The 18562-nt window shown below is 42.9% G+C and overlaps 1 protein-coding gene and 1 long non-coding RNA gene across 2 annotated transcripts in view; both read right to left on the bottom strand.

Moving 5' to 3' along the window:
- The window catches only part of LOC122682654, a 5988-nt gene extending 390 nt beyond the window's left edge, over nucleotides 1–5598 (bottom strand). The window contains exons 1-6 of the long non-coding RNA XR_006337467.1: nucleotides 5429–5598; nucleotides 4863–5044; nucleotides 3926–4080; nucleotides 2484–2672; nucleotides 919–1115; nucleotides 1–278 (exon numbers count right to left, since the gene is read on the bottom strand). The exon at nucleotides 1–278 is cut by the window's left edge and continues 390 nt beyond it. This is a non-coding gene — a long non-coding RNA (uncharacterized LOC122682654). The remainder of the gene's footprint in view (nucleotides 279–918; nucleotides 1116–2483; nucleotides 2673–3925; nucleotides 4081–4862; nucleotides 5045–5428) is intronic.
- Nucleotides 5599–15067: 9469 nt separating this feature from the next.
- The window catches only part of ERC2 (ELKS/RAB6-interacting/CAST family member 2), a 981757-nt gene continuing 978262 nt past the window's right edge, over nucleotides 15068–18562 (bottom strand). The window contains exon 21 of the mRNA XM_043885488.1: nucleotides 15068–18041. Within this exon, the coding sequence (XP_043741423.1) occupies nucleotides 17901–18041 (141 nt within the window). The 3' untranslated portion in view covers nucleotides 15068–17900. The remainder of the gene's footprint in view (nucleotides 18042–18562) is intronic.

Genomic DNA, 18562 nt, shown 5'->3' with positions numbered 1-18562 from the left:
CTTTACCAACTGAGCTCAGGTAAGTTCCATAAGCCACACCAGGAAAGCCTGATTCAAGTCCGGTTCACTTTGATGGATCTGTCAAAGACGGGTCCTTATTTCACTCTCTGGCTTGCTAGGAAGCCATGACTTTCCTGCCTTCATTCCAGCAGCACCATCAGCAACCAGAGCATCCACACTCAGCAACTCACCGTGAATTCTGACCTTGTCTGGACGGCATCCTTTGGATTCGCTGCTCTTTGCAAAGGCCTCGGTCTGGTGTTCTTCCCGTGTTAACCCTGAAGCGAGGGATGAGGATGTGAGGGCTCACTCCCCAGTGAGGCTCAGATCACATCACTCCCCTGCTTGAGGTCCTGCACGGACTTCCCGGTTTACCAGATAAAGTCTAAACATGGTGGCCTGCCTGCCAGCTTCACTGCAGTATGTCCTCTGCACTTACTGTTCCCTCTGCCTGGAAAGCTGTTCCTCCCAGCCAGGTCCCCTCACTGCATTCCGGTCACCACCTCAACATACGCATTAAGCTAAGAGAAGCCCTGTTCGCCCCACCAGTGGTTCTCTGTATGATTTTCTTGTTCTACCCTGGTCTAAAATGATCTTGTTTCATTGGCATGCATGTTTGTTTTCTGCTTCCCCTTGCTAGATGTAAGCACCAGAAGGGCAGGGGCGTCCCCTCTCTTTTCAGACTGTAACCTCCATTGAGTGGCTGAGAGAAAGCGCTCGGAATGAATGAATGGCCATGCTCATAGCTGCGTAACTGCTAAGCAGCGGTCTGAACATTGATAATCTGACTCTAAATATTAGGGGTTTAATATTGTATATATACTTTACCTATAAAGGCAAAACTCTTCTTTAATCTCTCCCTGTTTCCCCAAATGTGCCCCCTGCTTTCCCTTCTGACATCTCCCATATAAGCCTTACCTTAACTGGAAAGAGTCTGATAAGAGAAATAGTTTCTTGTGAAGAAAGACAGTATTCCATGACTTCCCCTTTTGCTATATCATTTCTTTGGAAAGGCGATTTTTTCCCTTAACTGGCATTTTCTTTTAAAAGGCAGCTGGCATGATGAGTCTTGCTGCCCATTCCGCATTCTCTGTGGTCCAGTGCACCTCTTGATTCTGGGTTTAGGAGAATACAGATTAACTATTTGTAGTGGAACCCAAGTCCCTTTACTAGCACAGAAGAAGCTGACTTTCTCTTCAGAGAGACAGGAGAAAATGCTGGAATTTTATTGTTGCCTTATTTATTTATTGGTCACAAATTTCAGTATCATGTGCCTAAGTCTGTGCATTAGGGTTTAGAAATCTGATTTGGTTACACTCGTTAAAAATTACTTTTGTTCCCAAATAACCTGTTACCCAGCCCAACTTCTTATGTCAGAGCACGTTTTCAAATTCTTCAGCTAAGTTCCTTTCTCTGAAAGGGAAATCTAGAGAAGTGCAATTATTTTTCAAAATTTTTGGACTTCAGCATGCGGTAAAACCAGTTAGTGGAAGAATACAATCTCATTAGAACGGTTCATGTACAGATTCAGTTCTAAGCAGATTCCAGGACAGCTCAAATCTGTTCTTTCCAAGTATGAAGCAGTGAACAGTCTTCCTTTCATGACCACCTAGAAAGCCTACCTGGAAGGTGAGTGTTAAGATGGACTTTGCCTGAAGAAGAAAAGTGCACCTGGGCATCTCAAGACTGCTTAAGAATAGGAACATCTCTTGTTATTTTCAGCTATGTGACACTTCATTTTTTTAATTTCAAACCAATGATGGAGAAAAATTTTTAGTAAGAAACATAATAGCAACATATCTAAATTAAAAGGACAGAATTTTACCATTTAGTCAATTATTTGGTATACAACCTATGCAAAAAATATCTAGGAGGCTGAGGCATATTTTTTTATTAATAACTTTTCCAGAATGTTCTGACTCATCATAGCAACTGCACATCTTGCTGAATTTTAACCAGAGTGACTCTGACAAGATATTCTTTCTTCTGGGCAAATATCCTTGACCTCCTTAAAAGGGACCACAAATAATTCCAAGTAGCAGAATGAAATCCCAAGTCCTTTTAATTTTGTATACATTGCCACTATAATCATCAGTGCTCAATAAAGTGACACTGTTATGACTGCTCAAATCTGTCTCAGTAAATCACTGAATTTTGGAGAAAAGCTTCTTTTCTCCACTTAGTTTAATCTGTAATTCAGTGATCTATAAGTGTCCGTTAAGGTCAAGTGACAATTCATTGACTTTGAAATCATGAGAAATACTCCTAGGGCCAAAGATCCTGGTGTCTCCGAATGTATTTAAAGTAAGTGGTTTTGACTTAAGCAAAGATTTCTACTTAACCCAGAAGAAAAGCAGTCACTCCTTGGAAATACCACAGAATTCAGGAAAGTGAAATGAATAATGGCAAAGGATTAGATTTACCTATTCCAGCCTGTCCATATATCTACGGAGTATATACAGGAACACGATGGCTCCACTCACGTGTCATCCGTGGACAGCCCTCCTTTCCTCAACCCAGGAGTATGATCCTCTCCGTCATGCAGACATGTCATAACAGAGATTAGTGGGTATGTAAGCACCATGCCGCCCTCATTCTGCAAGCTCAATTCAAAGATGTTTGAAAATATCTTTCTATTTGAAGACGGAACTCGATCCAAATGGTGGCATCATCTATTTTAAAATTCAATAACAGAAAATAAAAACAAGTCATAGATTTAGATCATCCATTTGTTGGGACTGAATTGCAGCTACAGAAAACAAGTCAAATATCAGCTTAGTACACACGGGAAGTAGTAGCCAAAACCGTGACTGGTGAACTCTTCATTCATTCATTCATTTTTTACTCATTCAGCTAATACTTATGGCTCATCTACTGTGGATCATCAACTATTTAACAAGCACTATGGTGCATCATTCATCACAGCAGTAGTGTATGTTCTGGGTCATGTTATCATGTTGGTTTGTTCATTTTAGTGAGTAGGTAGTTATTGATCACTTACATTAACCACTAGAACTGAACAGGCTCTAGAATAAGAGGGAGGCCCCCTAAATGTGTCTGTAAACATATCTGTTGTTACTGTTGCTGAGTGAGGGCATTGGGCCTCTGGCCTGTTAAGAGCCAAAGTTCAACACTGGGGATCTTTCCTCTTGCTGGCTGGCTACCCTACAAGTTCCAGGGGGATCCAGCAAGAGGGAGGGGTTTACTTGGCCTAATGGGTCGCCATCAGAAGACAGGCCTTCCTATGGCCATGTAATTGCCAGGGCTCCCAAGCACTGTGGACTTACCAGAGCTGTGAGCACAGACGCACGCTGGCCTCTGTCACCTGAGGCTGGCTTGAGGCTGGGAGAACTTGTGAACTGTCTCTCTTCTACAGTCTTGACTACCTATCCCCTGGGAAACAGAATTCCCCACAGTACTGTCTTAAAAAACTCACTCTTGTCTGTGCTAAGCAGTTGACAGACATGACATCGAGCCTGACCTGAAGGCTGTTATTATCCTGATGTCACGGAAGGGAAACTTGAGCTTGGAGCAGTGAAGCAACTGGCCCCAGGACACAGCCGGGTAAAGATGAGTCCTGCAGATCAAGAACCCTGATTGGCTCTAAGTGTGGTTTCTGGGCAAGGGGGTTAGGAAGCATCCCATGACATAAGCAGTGTTGAAAATGAAGGTGATACAAGAGTAAGCAGTGTCCTAAAATGGAAACAAAATGAGACACTGGCCTTCTGACCTTGTTGAAGCCTTTGGATCCAGCCATGCCTGAGGCCCATCTTAACCTCCTCACCTTGCTTTTGTGAAATCGGTTTGAGTTGGGTTTTGGCACTTGCCGTTCAAAGAACTCTGACAATACATCAGTGTTTGGTCATTTTAGGGAAATTAATTTTTAAATTAGAAAGGCAAAGCCAGGTTTAGGGTTAAAGGATACCTGTTAGCCACTGGGGGTTGGACCAGCCCCCTCAAAACTAAAGGAGATTTGATGTGAGACCGTCCTCAGGTTCTCTTGAGGCAGAACATCTTGATATCTTGTCAGACCAGGAAGAAACCATGGGGGTTGGGTGGGTGAGCACCAATGCAGGAATCCTGTGGGGTGGGAGGAGAATGTGCATGTGAGTCAGGCGAGGGCCCTGGGAATGCTCTGAGGATACACACGGGGGCCTGGGTCAGGGAGCCCATGTAAGGGGGTTCTCTTGGAGGCCAAACACTCAGGGCTGAGGGACAGGTGGGGCGGCCTGCGGCCTCTGCCAGCATCTCCCAGGACACTTGCCTCTGACAGCGGGACTCTCCGTGAGGAAGTCAACAACTGTCTTAAAAGTAGACCCTCGATTTCTGGGGTCTCACTGATGCCATTTCATCTGGAAACATACATGGTTTAAATAAATTCATCATCTGAGCATTAAAATCCACTCAGGGGAGAGAAGGAAGGAATTCCTATTCCTTCTGCCCATTAGGAATAAAATGTGAAATAACTCATTTCTCCAGGTGGATTTGTCAATTTGCTCTACAGAGAATACTTCTGGTAAGCCTCCTGCATGCCTGGCACTTTCCTACAGGCAGGGTTACAGAGCTGGGCAAAAACGAGATCAAGTTCTTGCCTTTATGGTGCTTATATATCTTCCCTGCCTAAGAGATCTTCCTATTACATGGTAGTGAATACATTCATTCTTTCATTCATATAATGGTTTTCTATTTATACTAACTTGTATAAATACACATATTATATATGACAAAGTGAAAGCTCAGCGAGCAGGATGTTCCAGGAAAAAGCTATTCTTTGATGATAAATTAATTGTTTAGCAAACCGAGAATGTATGAATTAACATGTTAAACTCCTGCTATAACTCTCAGCCTCCTCTTTTTGTTACCTTTGTTGAAAAAAGGAAAATCTTCTTCCTCAATAAATACAGTCTGGTAAACCCGGATGACACCGTCTTCAAAGACTCAGGCATGATGGTGCACGGGTGAGGGTACAGTGCTCAGTGCAGTGGTCATGGACCATATGTGGCTGCCGAGCACTTGAAATACGGCTGCTCCAAATTAAGATGGGCTGTAAGTGCAAAATATAAACTGAATGTCAAAGCCTCAGTATGAAAAAAGAAAAAGATTACAAAATATCTCATTAAGAACTTCTATACTGACTATGTTGAAATGATAATATTTTGGATATATTGGATTAAAGAAATATATTATTGAAATTAATTTCTCCTGCTTCTTTTTAACTTTTAAAATATATATATATAGCTCCTAGCAAATTAAAAACTATATACATGGCTCACATTATTTTATGTTGGATAGTAATAGGTTAGAACAGGACTCTGGAGTCAGAGTCAAGCATTGACATCTGCCTTCTTTATTTAATAACTGTATGGATGGGTAACAGCCTCACTAAAGCTTGGTTTCCCTCTATGAAAAGGTTACTAACAGCACCTACCTCACTGGCATTTTCTCATTAAAGGAGAACATATATTTGCAGAGTCTAGCACGATGCTTGGCATGTAGTTCCTTCTTAGTGGATGTCAGCTGCTCAGAGCAGTTGTTCAGTCACTCACTCACGTCCGACTCTTTGCCACCCTGTGAACTACAGCACTCCAGGCCTCCCTGTCCTTCACCACCTCCTGGAGCCTGCTCTAACTCATGTCCATTGAGTCGGTGATGGCATCCAACCGTCTTGTCCTCTGTTGTCCCTTTCTGCTCCTGCCTTCAATCTTTCCCAGCATCAGGGTCTTTTCTAATGAGTCAGTTCTTCACATCAGGTGGCCAAAGTATTGGAGTTTCAGCTTCAACATCAGTCCTTCCAATGAATATTGAAGATTGATTTCCTCTAGGATGCACTGGTTTGATCTCCTTGCAGTCCAAGAGACTCTCAAGAGTCTTCTCCAACATCACAGTTCAAAAGCATCAATTCTTCAGCTCTTAGCCTCTTTATGGTCCACCTCTCACATCCATACATGACTACTGGAAAAACCATAGCTTTGACTATACAGACATTTGTTGGTAAAGTAACATCTCTGCCTTTCAATATGCTCTCTAGGTTTGTCATAGCTTTTCTTCCAAGGAGCAAGCATCTTTTAATTTCATGGCTGCAGTCACCATCTGCTCAGAGGAGCACTCTGCGGTTATTGCCTCTAGAAAGTCAGGAGACTGAACTAGATTAGTACTGACAAAAAATTACACTCTAGGAATTTGCATAAACCCCTGATACTGAGTTGTTTGCTTTTAATTTTCCATTTTTCTAAATCTAGAGTACTTACAAAATGCGGGTATTGTGAATGGACAGTCAGGACAAGCCAGGTTCTGGTAAAGCACAAGCTCCAATGAGTTAGGATTTGCTCAGTCGGAGACTTGTACTCATTATAAGTCTTCATGGCCCTGGAGAATACATACGTGCAGTTACGGTCATACACACTATTAATGCAGGTCATGGTGTCTGCGAGCTTACCACGTGCTGCACGCTGTGGCAAGCATTCTACCTCACGGCTGTGCTTCCAACATGAAGCACAGGGAGGCTGAGAGATCTGCTTCAGGTCACCCAGCCGGGAAGTGGAGAGAGAGAACTCAACCCACCTGTTTGACCCCAGAAGTCAATCTAAGTATTACCGATGCAGAAATAGTCCTAGTAATTCCTTGTGGCCATAAAATCATGGTGCTTTCCTCAGAGCTCCACAGACTATTTAGCTAGAGGAGAAAGCTTGGATTACCACAAGAGTTCCAGATTGTTGTGCCGACAAAAGAGTCAGAGATTTCACAGTAATGAAAAGTTCTGCTTTTAAAAGGTGTCCGTCCTCTAGTTATAAGGAAGCAGAGAACATCCATCTGTAATAAAGGCCCCAATAAGTGCAGCCCTTTCCACCTGTGACTCAAAAGTATTACCAGGCGGAAGTGGAAAAGTGGTAGAACTCTCTCTCTGGAGAGTTTTCCAGGACCTTACAAACATGACCCCGTTAATCCACTCAATACCCGGATGAGATAGGTGGTTGGATGTTGTTATTCCTCTCACTTTCAAGATAGAAAACCTGAAGCCAAGAGAGATTAAGCAATTAGGCCAAGGTCAAATGAGCCAGAGACAGACCTGGACATGAAATGATTATCTTCTGAAAGTCCAAACACATGCCCAGAATGACTGGCTAGTTACCACCATGTGTTAATATTCAGTTTGATGCCCTCAGCACAAAAATGACTGGCTTTTAAAGATTTCTGCAGTTGTGTTTGCCCGAATTTGTAGGGACTGTTTTAATACCAATGTCCAAACCAACATCAGATTTTTCGGAAATCTGGCTGAAGGAAAACACAGCTCCCTGCTCCAAAGGTGGTATCTGTCTTGCCTAGCTCAGTTATGTCTCATCGTACCTACAAGTGCTGTTTTGCGAGGCTAAGGCGAGAATTGTCCTACAAAGCTCTTCTGCTTGTGTTTTCTTTCCTTCAGAGATAAACTGTAGCATGTAAAGGGGTTTGAATGGGGGAGCATCTTGCAATTTACTCTTCTGTTGAGACTGAGAAAAGAAGAGCATGAACTATTTCAGAGTTATACAAAATCTGGAGTCCAACCTGCCCTTATCATCATTCTTCAGTCAGATACCCTCTACTCTTTTCAGCCGAATACCTCTAACAGTGGGTAGCAGTGTATGAACCAAAGTCAGGGGTCAGGGAAAGAGAACACTTCCAGGTGAGCCAGGAGGATCCTGTGCTCTTGTGAACAACTGCAAGGATGCACATGCACAGAAAACTGGCCTCTGGAGAAAGTGCTGCCAATGGTCTTTCTTGTCCAGTTGTGCAAACAGCCTTGCCCCTCCAAATACCTGCAGCAAATTTTTATTTCTTACTGCCTCCTTAAAACTTAGGTGATTTAAAATCAACTCCCCTGTTATCAGTTTTGACCATTGTTGTCAGAAGGAAAATAGGGCCATTTCATTAGCTGGGTAGAAGGGCATCTATACTCCTAAAAATGGCCACATGCCATGCTCTGAGCTTGTTATTTAAGAATTCACTGTGATCACTTCGGATTTGTTGAAATTCAGTTTCTTTGGCTATAACCAAACGAAACTCTTAGAGAAATTTTTCTCCCATGACTTTTATAATTTCTGGAAATCCAGGAGACTTGGGACTGGTCATCCTAAGAAATTTCAGTTCTCTCCTGTCACTGCTCAATCTGCTCCACTCCACCCCCTCCTCCACCCAGGCCCCTGGTCCTGCGCTGATATGGACAGCTCCTTCTGGACACACAAACTTGACCTAAACAAACCCACTGTAGGAATGATAGCCTGCTGATACACAAAGACTGCATGGGGTGTGGGGTGGGGGGGCGCTTAAAGTTTACCCATTTTCTTCTTTCTTAAGAAATTTAACACTTTGGGGGAATCCAAAGGCAAGACATTTCCCCTGAAACCCACCGTAACCTCTTTTCTCATATACTGAAAACATGATGCTCAAAAATCAAAGAATCCTCAACTAGAGTTTTGGAACTAACTCCAACATCTTGCAAAGGATTGTCTTGAGCGTTTTCCATTGGAGTTCCATTGGAGTTGGTGTCTGCATATTTCTAAAAGCCCTTGAATTGTTGCTGTCTTGGGATATTTCCATGGAACCTATTAAGCTGCCTTGTTTGAAAGATACTGAACAGCCTCGCATCATTTCCAAACCACCATGCTAAACAAAAAAAGGCACCTGCATCACTAATGGAACACGGAAGACCAAGGCCATGGGCCGTGGCTGGGGCGAAGGTGCTGATTCCCAACCACCCCATGACTAATCTGAAAGCCGAATTCTTCTGCCAGATGTGTGCAGCATCCGGGAAGGAAAAAAAGAAAAGGTCCTGCCAGTGCAGCGGCTTCCAGCGGTGTTCTGCGACACTCGTCTTAGCCCCTTTTCTCTTTTCCAACCAGGCACCCATTTCTTATCATACAGGTTGGGCAGCTCTTTCTTGCACTTTAAGACCCTGATGTTTTATTGTCCAAACCCCTTGATTTTTACTTGAGTTCATGTGTTTTGTGGAAACACAAGTGGTAATTACCCAGGTCTTTCCTCCCCTGCCACTGGCAACAGTCACCAGGGAAACTTACAGCCCCCAGTATCCAGATCTGGTAACTGGTTAGTAAACATGGTTGATGAAAACACTGACACGGCAAATGTGATCTGAACAAGGACTAGCTTAGCAGCAGTTCTTGTGAGACAATGGTTGGGAGTCCACAGGTGATCAGCAATTTTATTTCATTAAACATTTCTATTATTTAAAAATTACTACTACTAATAGTTATCCTTTCCATTTTTTTTCTTTAATCTATTGAATGGCTGGCATTGTGTTACGTGCCCATTTGATCCTTGGTCTAAAAAAAAAACTGGGAATGTACTATAATTTTAGGATTAGAAGACAGACACAGAGAGGCTGAGTAACCAGCCCAGGGTCACTTTCTGGACTCTGATGGAGTCAGGATTATAGCCTGTCCAGAGTCTGAAAAGTCAAATACCTTCAGGGGGTCAGGCAGGGGTGAAGTTGGCCAGGTGTAGCTTTAGAGACAGAAAGAGGGCTGTGGAGAAATGGCAAGTACATCTAACATTTCTCCAAGTTCCCAGACTCCCAGCCTATCACTATTGCCCTGGGGCGGTGGGAGGAACCCTGAGACACAGTGCTGGTCAGACAAGAAATATCCAAAGTCTAAATTCATTCCACAGGCCCTAGTTTTCCAGCCTCTGCAATGAAACTGGATTCATGCATAATGACATTAAACCTGTATACAATAAACTTTTTCAATGAGATGTACAGACAGAGGACTTCCCTGGTGACTTAGTGGTAAAGAATTCACCTGCCAATGCTGGAGACAAGAGTCTGATCCCTGGGTGGGGAAGATCCCCTGGAGAAGGAAATGGCAACCCGCTCCAGTATTCTGGCCTGGGAAATCCCATGGACCGAGAAGCCTAGCAGGTTACCGTCCGTGGGGTTGCAAAGAGTTGGACACGACTGAGTGACAATGACATACAGACAGAAGAGTACAGAAATTATGTCACTTGATGAATCTCCATAAACGGAAGATAGCCATGTAACCAACTTACAGGTCAAGAATCAGTATGGCCAGCACCCCATCAAACTTCTTTTGTGCCCTTACTGCTTACAAACCCTCCAAAGGTTAAACATCACCCTGATTTCTAACCCCACAGATGAAATGAGTGTGCTTCTGAGCCTTATGTAAATGGAATCTCACAGTGTATTCTCTTGTGTTCATCTGCTTTCACCTAATGCTGTGGGAGATTCATCTGTGCTGTGCAAATAGCAGTAATTCTTTCTCAACAACTTTTATCCTAAAATCTATTGCTTGATATATTTGCCTGAATACTGTATAGATGAGCCACCCAGGAAGAAGACTACCTTCGGTGCAAACTGGTTCTCAGAATTGAAACAAGTCATTTGAGGACTTGTGGACAGAGGTCTGTTGCTAAAATATTTTTTCTAAGCATTTTCTCATTTACTGTCTTATTTTATTTTCTTGTATACTATATCAGGTAGTTAAGAGATACGTTATTTCTACTGGTTAGATTCAGAAATGAAGAGTACATGCGACGGCATGCTACCATTGAGCAGCTTTAACAAAATGGCTATAAAATAAGAGATTTTACTCATGTCTTGATTTCCAGTCTAATGTTGTTTCTACCAGAACACATATCCTGTTGCTCCCTTCCGGGTCAAGGCTCTAGCTAAAGGTAAAATAAACCAGCCTCGATGTTTTACTGTGACTACATTATATTGCTGTGCCTTTGAGTTTGCCTCCTAAGCATCTATTTTCCTTTCTTATTTGGGAGTCCATCCCTTCCCTCTCTCAGTCCACAAGGTCGAGGTGGGCTCCACACCTAGCAGAGAAGAGCACCTGACTCCTCCCTTAGGGAAAGGAGTGGGGTCTAGGGTCTCACCTGAAACCTTGAGGCTGCTCAAGAATGGATTACCAGGAAGGGAGCAAAACCAAGAAAAGGACATTAAGAAGTCACTTGAGTCCCTGGAACAAGCCACTCCTGAAACTCACTACATGTGAACTGTTCACTGCATGAAGCCATGCATGTGTATGTGCATGCATATATTTCTTTTTGCTCAAGTTGTCTTCCGTTATGTTTTTGTTCTTCAAAGACTTTTGAAGGAATTCTTTGGTGGGGGGATAGGTACTCGCAAAAGAATAAAACAATCCAACAATTAAACTTATTCAAATAAGCACTCATGTTTCACTTCTCAAACAGCCACATCACCCTTATCCAGTGAGTTATGCAGACACAGAGGTTCTGTCTTGAATTTATGTGAAGTTTCTTTTCTGAGTCCTTTCTAAGTGAAGCCATAGTGCTGGCACAGTCAGCATCTGTTTTTAACCTACAGAAATGCTGGCTTTGCTCTGCACCAGGGCAATGGTCTGTTTCACCCACAAGACTTACTCCTGCCATAGATGAAGTAACTCAACAGGGGAAGGTAAGGTTAGAGGTGACAAAGGCATCTCTAATAGAAGAGAAAACTGACTGGTCCAAAAAACAGACCAAATCAATGGACTGGCGATTTAGACAATTTTGATCCAAAAGACTTGAAGAGTATTTTTCTTCTCTAGCCAATGTGTCCTCTAGGCTTCCAGCAGAAAGTTCTGTCTGAGAGATTTGATCCTTTATCTCTGCACTGCAACAATCTATCATAAAGTGGGAGGAAGGAGTAGCTACAGTGGAGCAGCCCAAAAAACACTACCTCAGTCAGGTGATCAATGAAGGTCAACAGCAAACAGCCAAAAACCATGGTTGATACTATGTACCCTTGATATGTAATGAAAGTGTCATTTTACCTCTGTGGTCTTCTGCCCATAACCCATACGCCCTGTCTAACCATGAGAGGAAGATCACACACATCCCAGGAGAGGGGCAACCTACAATATACTGACCCGTACTCTTCAAAACTGTCAAGATCACCAAAAACAAAGAGTGTAACTCATGGGAATGTGACAACTTAATGCAATATAGACTCTGGAGGAGTGCCTGGAACAGAAAAAGGACCTTAGGAAGTCTTAGGAACTAAAGAAGTCTACATGAAGAATAGCCTTCTGTTAATAACAGTGTATTTGTGCCGGTTCCATTGGTGACAGTATACCACATGAATGTAAGATCTTAATAACAGAGGAAACTGTATCTTTGTGGGAAGGAAGTTTATATGGGAACTCGCTGGACTATCTGCTCGATTTGTCTGTAAATCTAAGAAGGTTCTAAAAATAAAGCCTTTATAAAAATAAAGTTTATCTAAAAACTCATCTCTGCATTTTTGTTGCTGCAATTTTCCTAAAATTTGGAGATCAAAGTGGGCCCTTGAAATGATGACAGGGCGGTCCACAGGCACAGTCTGAAACACCCTTCAGCCATAGAGTTACATATTCCTTTCCTAACCACCTTCAGCCCTTCCCATTCAGTAACAGACAAACACACTCTGTTCAGCCCCACAAACCCATCTCTAACCTTTGCCAGTTTCCCTTTTCACCAAAGAAAGGGAAAGCTTCAGCCTCAGAGCTTTGTCTTCATTCTTTTTTTTGGCCCTTACAGTTGGTGATGGCTATATATGGGAAATCACCCTACTTTCTCATTTATGATGGAGGCGTTTTTTCCTTAAAGTAAATTTATGTAAATAAAACAGTAAGCCTTTTAATTGTATAAGGTACTTAACTTAGGCTACATATTGTCTTCTGACATCGTAAGAACCAGGCAAGCAGGAGGTCAATTACTGGAGTTGAGAACCAGTGGCCACCACGATTAGACCTACACCCTGCATCCTGGTGCTGCGGTCCTTGCCTGCCTGGGGACACCTATCCAGTGGCCTGTCACACGATGCTCCCCCTCGCACACCCAAGGAGAGCAGGTGCCGATGCCTCACACTGAGGGCTTAGGACACACAGGAGAGGCCCAGGACGAGCAGGTTAAAATCCAGTGTGCTAAGCTCATCCCCACTCTCCTCTCACATGTAGCCTGACTTCCCTTGGGCCCCACTGCCATTCTCTTCTCACGAGGACCAGCAGTGGCATTGATGAAGCAACCAACTCCCTCAGGCCTCTGTGAGCTGGAGACCAAGCTTGCGATACGGAAGCCCTGCTGGGTGGGTACCAGTAGGATCTGAACCCCAGTCCCATACACCCCTCACTTACCTGACCTGGGGCCCGAACCAGAGAGCTTCCTGAGCACTGGGTGAAAAGCCTGTCTCCACGATCCATGTACCATCCAGGAGACGCTGGGTGGGGTGTGGAAGGTCTCTGGGCCGCTTTCTCCTTGTCTGTATGGTGAGGAGAGTAATATATGAGGATAATACCTACCTCAAGGGATTACTGTCAGGATAAATGAATTCATGTAAGCAGAGCATTTAGCAGAGTACTGGTACCAAGTAAGTGCTCTATAAACATGCACTGTCTCTGGTCATCTCTGTTGGCCTCCATTCCCCTCACTGTGAAACATGGGTTGTGACAGCACCAATCTCATGAAACTGTTGTCAGGAATAAAGGAGTGGGTGCATGTGAGTCCTTGGTGACATGGCCTGGCTCCTAGCAAATACACAATCATGTTCAATTATTTTTATCTGTTTACTTATTAGTGTGATTATTATTATGGACTAGCAACCCCAAGACTTAGAAAGTCTCTCCAATCTTTCTCAAGGTGGATTTCTAAGATTAAAAAAAAAAAAACCTTTTGCTTATCTACATGCTTCGATAGAACTGAAGGACAGGTGGACCCGCAAAGTCTAAGCTGGTACTTTTCCTCCAAACAGACCAGTTTGTGCATGAAGGAGTAGAGATTATGTCTGACGGCCAGCTGGCCTCATATAATCAGGCCTGAAAGCAAGCCGGCTGCTTCAGGGAGTTCTATGAGGTAAGAAATTCTTGCCTAACAAAAGTTCTTTTTCCATAAAAAGGCACCATAAAGAAAAGGACACGTGACTTTGCAGGTTGCCCCTAAATGTCCCTGACTGTGAGAAAATTTCATACCTGGTAAGCTTTGAGTCCATGAAGTACAGAAAAAAAAAAGGCTATTTTCTCTGTGTCTTCTAAGGCCAACGGGGAGGAGGCTCTGTCTCATCCTCTCCTTTGCAGAGGGTCTTCAGGGACACATACTCCTGTCCCAGAAGCTCCAGGGACAGTCTGGGATTGCAGTGAACTTACCACGTATGCCTGGATCAGCTACTTCCGACTGGGCCTCAGTTTCTCCATCTGTAAAATGAAGGTATTTGGTCACATGACATAGACTGTCTAGCGCTAATAATCAATTACCATTTAATTGCAATAATGGCAAGAGTTGATCATTTGTTTCCTGGAACTCAAATTTAAAAAGAAACCAGGAGCTGGTCCTCCACTGAGATCCACAGGTGAGCTACAAAGGCCGGGGAGCCCTTGTATGGACAGCTCTGTTTTTCCGGATGATTCTGTGTGTGTACCCACGTGATGGCAGGGCTACCATTTTCACCTGCTCAGCTTCCTTGTCTCTCTTCTAGACTAGAGCTCTATTTTTTTCCTTTGAAAACTACATCTCCCACATCCAGTGAGGCTGGATGTATGATCCCAAGAGGACTAGTAAGAGTCCCTCTAGAGGCCTGATGTGGCTGCTGGGAGAGAGGGCTGTCTCTTCTAAAAAACCCAAGAACACTCAAAGCTGTCGGGAGTCACCTTTACCACCATGTGGAGAGAACCTGGCAGGACTGATGTCAACCTCATGGAAAGTACAGAAGAAACACGGCAGAAAAGAGGAAAGAGGGGAAAAAGGGAAGCAAGAAAAGGTAGGAAGGAAGCAAGGGAGGGATAAAAAGATGGAGAAAAAGGGAGGAACTGAGAGACAGAGAAAGACCAAAAGGGAAGGGAAGGAGGAAGGGAGACGCCACCAATAACTTGAGTTCTTAACACACTATAAGCCCGGAGCTCCAGCTATGCACAGAGGGAAATTTACATCTTGGCTCTTCTGGTAAAATGAGTCCAGAGCCTCCCTTTTTCTTTCTCTTGTCTTCGCAGCCATAGCTTCTTCAGATGGGGATCCATGACCCAAACAAGACTAGAAACCATCACAGTTGGAGCATTTATTCGAGATGGAATGAACCCGCTTCAGAAAGAAACAAAGTTTATTTGATGAATATAAATAAGGCGATCAGCACAAAGTACTTCTCATACACATGATAACAAATGTATGAACTGTACATACCTTGTACGTTGTACTTCTACTAGACACAAGGTTACAATGACTGGCTACTACATGCCCACTGGTAGTTTCTGAGGGTTCCTTAGTTTTATTTATTTATTTTTTTCATATCGAAGTCCATAATCACATGGTCAATATCACAACCCACATGCCACTCACTTGGAGAAATATTACAAGAAGCACTATCAAACGAGGGTCTCTGGGAATTAGATACACTGACCCCTGGCAGCATTCAAACGCCACTCAACACAAAAACATCTCAGATAGAGCTTATGTCAACACATTTGAGGTCTTGTCATGAACACTGTTTAAAAAGTAAATGGAAACCCACTTTTAAATGAAAGTTGACACGCTGTTAACGTGCATACTGGATACACAAAAATCATTAAATACAAAATCGAGACTGTACATTGAAATCAAACAGGGTATAAAGTACAAGCTTGCTTTTGCACAAAGCAAGAAGACCAACTTCTCCTAAATGTCAGCCTCAACTTTCTCAACTTGATTATGATCAAGGGGGAAACCTGCTAAAGTCTGTGCAAAGGAAATGTCTTCCCAACAGCACAGTTGTTTGCTGTAAACACAAACTATTTTTAATATGTGAAAAGGGAATTTTTTGGTAGCCCCTCAACATCAGAGAATATTACATGATACATAATGGAAAGATGCTACGTTAGACATAATTTAATTTTTAAGGAACTAAATGATAATTGTCCCATAAAAGGAACATCAGTAATACTTTAGGCAAACAAAAGTGGGGCAAAAATGAGCCCTCAAAACAACAGCTGGGGCAGAATTGGCACATACTGGGAAATCGCTAACTATTCATGGTCGGTTGCTTTCTCTGCTTCTAGGACACCCACTGCCTAGTGGCTTTCCTACTTCAAGTATTCAGTGGCAGAGTTCAGATCAGGATCAGGCTGTAGCAGGCAGTGAGGCCGCCTGTTTAAGGATGCTCAAACTGTTCACAGCCATGAGTTGGAGGAGGCCTGGGTTTTCAGGGCGGCATTATGTCAAAATGTGTGAAATAACTTTTGCAAAGAACTCTGCTCGTTTCTCCAGTCAAGACCTAGATTGCCTTGATAGTTAAAGGACAAACTTATTAAACATGAATGTATTTGGATTGCTTGTGCAACATGAAAGTTTTACACAATGCGCAATACTTAGGACAAGAACAAAGCCAGAAGCGAGAAACCTGCTTGAATATACTACTCTTAATGCACCAAGGATGAACAGCGCAACCCAGACACAGCTTCGTCTTCTCAGATAGATAAATAAGGTGTCTGACTTTTAAATATCTCTATGGCTCACAAGAGAGGTCCAGAGTTAATTGCACCAACATTTTAAGAAGTAATAGTAACAACTAAATTCAATGCAAGACTTTAGGAACATCTCCTTAGAATCCTTTCCACAGCAGCAAAAAAAGACAACTATATTTATTAAGGCCACTCATGCTTAAATTCACTGTTTGTCCTTTAGAAATGCAGATTTTCATCCCCCACTTGCATACACGTGGAAGGGTTTCTTTCATTGACAAGGAAATGGATCAATACAAGAGTTGCACATGTTTTCCAGACTCGGTCATGAGTTTTATGAAGTTACAACAACTTTATTTCTTTTTTTTTTAATCTCAGAGGAAGCAGGAGGAGTTTAATTCTCCTCAGGACCATGTCACTGTATGTAAAAGACCTGAAAATGTGGTCTCTCTCCCTGGCATGTGCTTTAAATAATGACTCTGTACCACAAACATGTTGTGTAGAGCTATATACAGATACATAGCTTTTGTGATTATTCCTCATTCATCAATGTTTTCATGTTTGATGCTGAAAATGTTTTGGAATCCATGTTGGAGACTTTTTTTCAAAAAAAAAAAATGACAAATGACCTTTCATTTACAGAAGATCTAAGCGTACACTCGCTGTCTGGACAGCGTTTGGATTTTGAGTATGAATGAGTCCCAGCTTCTTCGTGGAGACCTGCATGTACGGGGATGGCGAGAGTCTGAGGCTCGGCGGTGACCCCACTGTGGGTGATGTGTAACACCCATGGGACAGAAATACGCAGGTGCCTCAGGCTCCAGCCACTCCCTAGTACAAACACAGGGTCAATAGAACTATGAATGATCAATTTAGATGTGCCATGCATTGTCAGAGACACACACCATGTTCTCATAAGGCGATTTCTTGGCAAGTATTAGTGGTTTAAAAAATTGATTTCATTTCCAACCTGGCCCAGAGGTAACGACTGGTTCCACCATCAAAATGTGGTTCTTCAAATCGCAGATTAAAGAAATAGAGGAGGGTAAAGGCTCACCATTTTTGGTGCTTTGGTTTCTCTGTCAAACACTCCATGCATCTCAGTATACAAACACTGCCAGCACCACTCACTCAATCACAGAATTCACACTTTTTGATAATCTAATGCATTAGAGATGACCACTCAGACTGAACCAGCAGAGAGACGGGAGATGAAGCTAGTTGTCCAACAGAAGCTGAATCCACAGTTATGATCCCATGGAGTTCAGATTCATCCAGTGATGTTTAAGTAACAGAAGTAAAATGTTATCAAATAATGACATTCAGAAGAGATGAACACATTTTAAATGCCCGAATCCCGACCAAAAAATGGAGGACCTGCCATTGTCTCCTCCTCCTCCACATTCTCCTCTCCAACGTGTCTGAATCCATGGGAAAGGACATGAGATGATGAAGGAAACACTGAGCCGAACAGAGCCATGCTCAGTGATGGAAGTGAAAGCTCCTCTTCAGTCTCCATGAGCGCTCCAGGTGGTGGTGAACAGTGATGTGAGCTGCACTGCAATAGATTATCAGAATATTGCTGCAGAGCTGCGCGTGCCCTTTAGTCAGCCCTTCTGATAGCTGCAACAAGAAAGCACAGAGTTTAGCAGGGAGAGGAACTGGCAGTGAGGTTGGAGGTACTGTGGGCAAACACTCCCCTCCCGTGTGCCCACCCACTACCCCTCTCTTTAATCAGGGCTAATGGGGATCAGGGAGGGTGGCGATGCAGAGGAAGAATAGAGTAAGGAGGTGAACAGGAAGTTAAATGATGTCCTGCAAACACATCTGAAGAAGATGCCTTTTTAAAAATAGTTCACCTAGAGATAGAGATGCCTCTTATGCCTCTTGATAAGCAAGAAGAAAGGGAATGGAAATAAGCCCAAATGTTACAGAGGTTATTTCTATTTGACCACATCATGTGTCAACACTTTTTCCTCTCCATGGTTTTCTACCATGAGTATAGTTTTTAAATTATTTTTAAACTTGACTTTTTAGATATTAGAGAATTAAAGATGGCCGACATACCAGAAAACTTAGCATTCACTTACAGACCTTCTAAGAGAAACAATTTAAAAGAATACAGAAAATTTCACTCCAAGGTA

Source organism: Cervus elaphus, chromosome 24 (assembly GCF_910594005.1).
Source record: "Cervus elaphus chromosome 24, mCerEla1.1, whole genome shotgun sequence".
Taxonomy (NCBI): domain Eukaryota; kingdom Metazoa; phylum Chordata; class Mammalia; order Artiodactyla; family Cervidae; genus Cervus; species Cervus elaphus.
This window is presented reverse-complemented; position numbering and strand designations above follow the sequence as displayed.